Source organism: Carlito syrichta, unplaced genomic scaffold, assembly GCF_000164805.1.
Source record: "Carlito syrichta isolate Samal-C Ts95f unplaced genomic scaffold, Tarsius_syrichta-2.0.1 Scaffold104744, whole genome shotgun sequence".
In the NCBI taxonomy this organism is placed as follows: domain Eukaryota; kingdom Metazoa; phylum Chordata; class Mammalia; order Primates; family Tarsiidae; genus Carlito; species Carlito syrichta.
In genome coordinates this window covers 95929-98987 of record NW_007048840.1, presented here as the reverse complement: position 1 = coordinate 98987, position 3059 = coordinate 95929, and the positions used below count along the sequence as shown (strand labels likewise).

The 3059-nt window shown below is 68.1% G+C and overlaps 1 protein-coding gene across 1 annotated transcript in view; it reads right to left on the bottom strand.

Annotated features, from left to right (window-relative positions):
• CNNM2 (cyclin and CBS domain divalent metal cation transport mediator 2) overlaps nucleotides 1-3059 on the bottom strand; it is a 105980-nt gene that overhangs the window by 6999 nt on the left and 95922 nt on the right. Inside the window, exon 5 of the mRNA XM_008065968.1 lies at nucleotides 1253-1346. Within this exon, the coding sequence (XP_008064159.1) occupies nucleotides 1253-1346 (94 nt within the window). The remainder of the gene's footprint in view (nucleotides 1-1252; nucleotides 1347-3059) is intronic.

Here is a 3059-nt window from a genome sequence, read left to right as displayed (position 1 = left end):
CCACTGCACTCTAGTCTGGGCGACAGAGTGAGACTCCAACTCAAAAAAAAAAAAAAAGTTTAAAGCGACAACACTCTTCTAGGAGGGCTGATTTTAGCTTTGAGATCCACACAAGAAGGTCCCTGGCTAGGTGTTGGCTCACGCCTCTAATCCCAGCACTCTGAGGGGCCGAGGCAGGAGGATTGCTTGCACCCAGGAGTTCGATACCAGCCTGGGCAGCACAGCAAGACCTCGTCTCTATGGAAAAAGTAAAACAGGTTAGCCAGTAGCACATGTCTGTAGTCCCAGCTATGGGGAGGCTGCGGCAGCAGGACTGCTTGAGCCCAGACGGCCGAGGCTGCGCTGAGCCATGCCCCTGTCACTGCCCTCCAGCCGGGGCGACAGACTTTGACTCACAAAAGCCAGCAACGCAAGCAAACACGTCTTTAAAGAAGCCGCCGGCCCGCACGCGAGTCGCTTTCTGCCACCAGGGGGCACTCCAGCACCTGCTGACAGCCCGACCTGTCAGGAGGCGGCGTCCACACCAGGTGCCCGGACAGCTCCGTCCACCCCAGGACCTGGCTCCTGGCCGCCTCGGGCAGCAATGGGGGGCTGCGTAGCCCCTCATCGTCCTCGGGGAAACGGACGCAGTGGACACCCCGAACGGTCACACGGACTCGGGGCCGCTGCGTGTGGCCAACGGGGCCTGGCCTGCACGGCGCCTGCATGCGGGAAGGGGCCTCCTCTGTGGACAGCGGCCGGCAGCCGCTGCCTGCGTTGGGGCGCACCGCTCGTGACTGCCACTGCACACCCGGGTGCGACCCAGAAAAAGCCGCGCGTTCACGGAGGCCGTGGCAGGAGCGCTCACAGCGGCCTGGGGGAGGCTGGCCCCGGGGTGCTGGCAAGCAGGAGGCCAGCGTGGGGCCGCGCAGGGGCCAGATGGCTGCCACACGGAGAGGAGGCGAAACGAGCGTGACGCCCGACACAGGCAGCGGAGCAGAGTGGCCACAGCCCGCCGCGAGTCCCGCCCACGGAGCGCAAGGCAGGCAGGACCGGCTGCCGAGCAGTCGCTTCTGAGGACAGGCTCGCCGGTGGCCGAGGGGCCGGGGGGCACCCTGTCCTGCGACAGGCGCTGCCCGCCTGGCATCACCGTGCGGCACGCGTGACCTCACGAGGCAGACCCGCGCGTGACCCGGGCCCTTCTCCGCATGCTGGTAGGCGCCCACGCAGAGCTCGGAGAGGGGGCGCGGGGACGGGTGGCCGCGGGACGCACCTGGAGAGGCCGTGAGGGCCATCACGCCGTAGTAGGAGAAGGCGCTCGCCTCGAACTTCATGCCTTCCTTCCCAGCTTCCACCTCCACCTTCCCCTGCGGAGAGAAAAGGCAGCCTTCAGCGCAGCTGCGCGCCCGCGGGCACGGCCCTTCCTCGGCTGCCCTCACCGCCCGTCCTGCAGGCCCGGGCAGAGCCTCGGTCTCACGCCCCGCCTGGGCTCCCTCATCTTCCCGCAAACTCGGCTGGCGAGAAATGCAGAGGCGACGGGCCGGGCCGAGGCCTCCTGTCCAGGACCCCTCAAGCCCTCCCAGGCCCGCGCCACCGCCCAAGCCCCCACGGGGAAGCGGGGCTCCTGCCCCACCACACCCACCACCGAGGGGGCCCAGGACGGCTGCCTGAGCGGCCCTTGGCCGGGGGCAGACTTGGCCCGGCCAGCAGGGGTGGCCATGGGAGGGTCTCCCGGCTCGGGGTGTAACCCACAGACCCTGCCAGGCCAGCGGCCGCCACCTGGAGAGGCCGTGCCCACTGGGTTTTCTCCTGGCTGTCCCGGGAAAGCTCCGTGAGAAGTCCCCTTACGCTGGAACAAGGCGGCCCCCAGGCTCTCCTGTCCCCCCACTCCCGGCCCGTGGCCAGTTCTCTGGGGACAGAGTGACTTGTTTGTCCCTCCAAGCCTAGGCCGCTGTGTGTTCTTGTGGGTGCTGTCAACAGGTGCTTCTGGCCTGTGGAAATACTCTCACGGGTGACTTCCGATTTCCAGACTGAGGGCCGGTGGTGTGGACCCATGTGACCCACGTGACAGCCTCTCAGGGACAGCGTCTCCACGGCGCGGCCCTCGTGTGCGGAGCCCAAGGGAAACTGCCGTGTGCTGAAGAGTCAGCGCCAGACTCCAGCGCTTAAAAGAACTTGGGTTGGGGTCTCTGTCTCCTCGGTTGGAGCGCGCATGCTCATGGCCACCACAGCCTAGAACCTCCTGGGCTCAGGCGATCCTCCCGCCTCAGCCTCCCAAGTAGCTGGGACTGCAGATGCATACCACTGCGCCCAGCTAATTTTTTCGTTCATTGCAGAGACGGGTCTCGCCAAGTTGCCCGGGCTGGTCTCGAACCCTGGGCGCAGGCAAGCCTCCGGGCTCGGCCTCCCAAAGCGCCAGGATGACAGCGTGTGCCCCCGTGCCAGGCCATTCAGTGTCCCGTCAGTCCATCCAGCGCCTGGCTCTGTGAGGCGACCCCGCTGGCTTCTACTGAGTCAGGCGCTGGTGCCCTCGGCCGCCTCCGACACAAGGCTGGGCCTTGGGCCACCTTCGCTGACGCCAGCTCCCACCAGGGAAGCCTCGGCCGCTTCTCCGGGAAGTGCCCCCCCACCTCTGCTCAGCGGGGCTGTGCCGCCCCAGCTCTCCTGGTGCTCGTCATCACAAACCAGCAGGGCGGCAGTGGGGGGCGCTGGTGACAGCGGCATCTGAGAGGCCAGGCCACCGGGGCGCGGGGAGGAAGGACGGGGGAGGGGCTGGCAGCACCTCCTGCCAGGCGGGGACACTCCCAGAGGGCCAAGGTGAGCGGACCGGGGATGGGAGGGGGCGTACGGGGCCTGGGCGGGCAAGGCATGGCCACGGGAGCGGCCGAGCCTGACGGGAGCACCCCGTGCCGGGCTAGGGCCGGCTCCGGGCAGAGGCGGCGGCACCGGGAGCCTCGGCAGAAGGAAGGTGCTGGAGAGGCGCCCACCCCAAGCAAGGGCCGCCCACCCTGCTGGCCTGAGCACGGCACACAGGCGCGGGGGTGCGGGCCTGTGGGGAGCCTGACCCAGAAGGAGGCAGG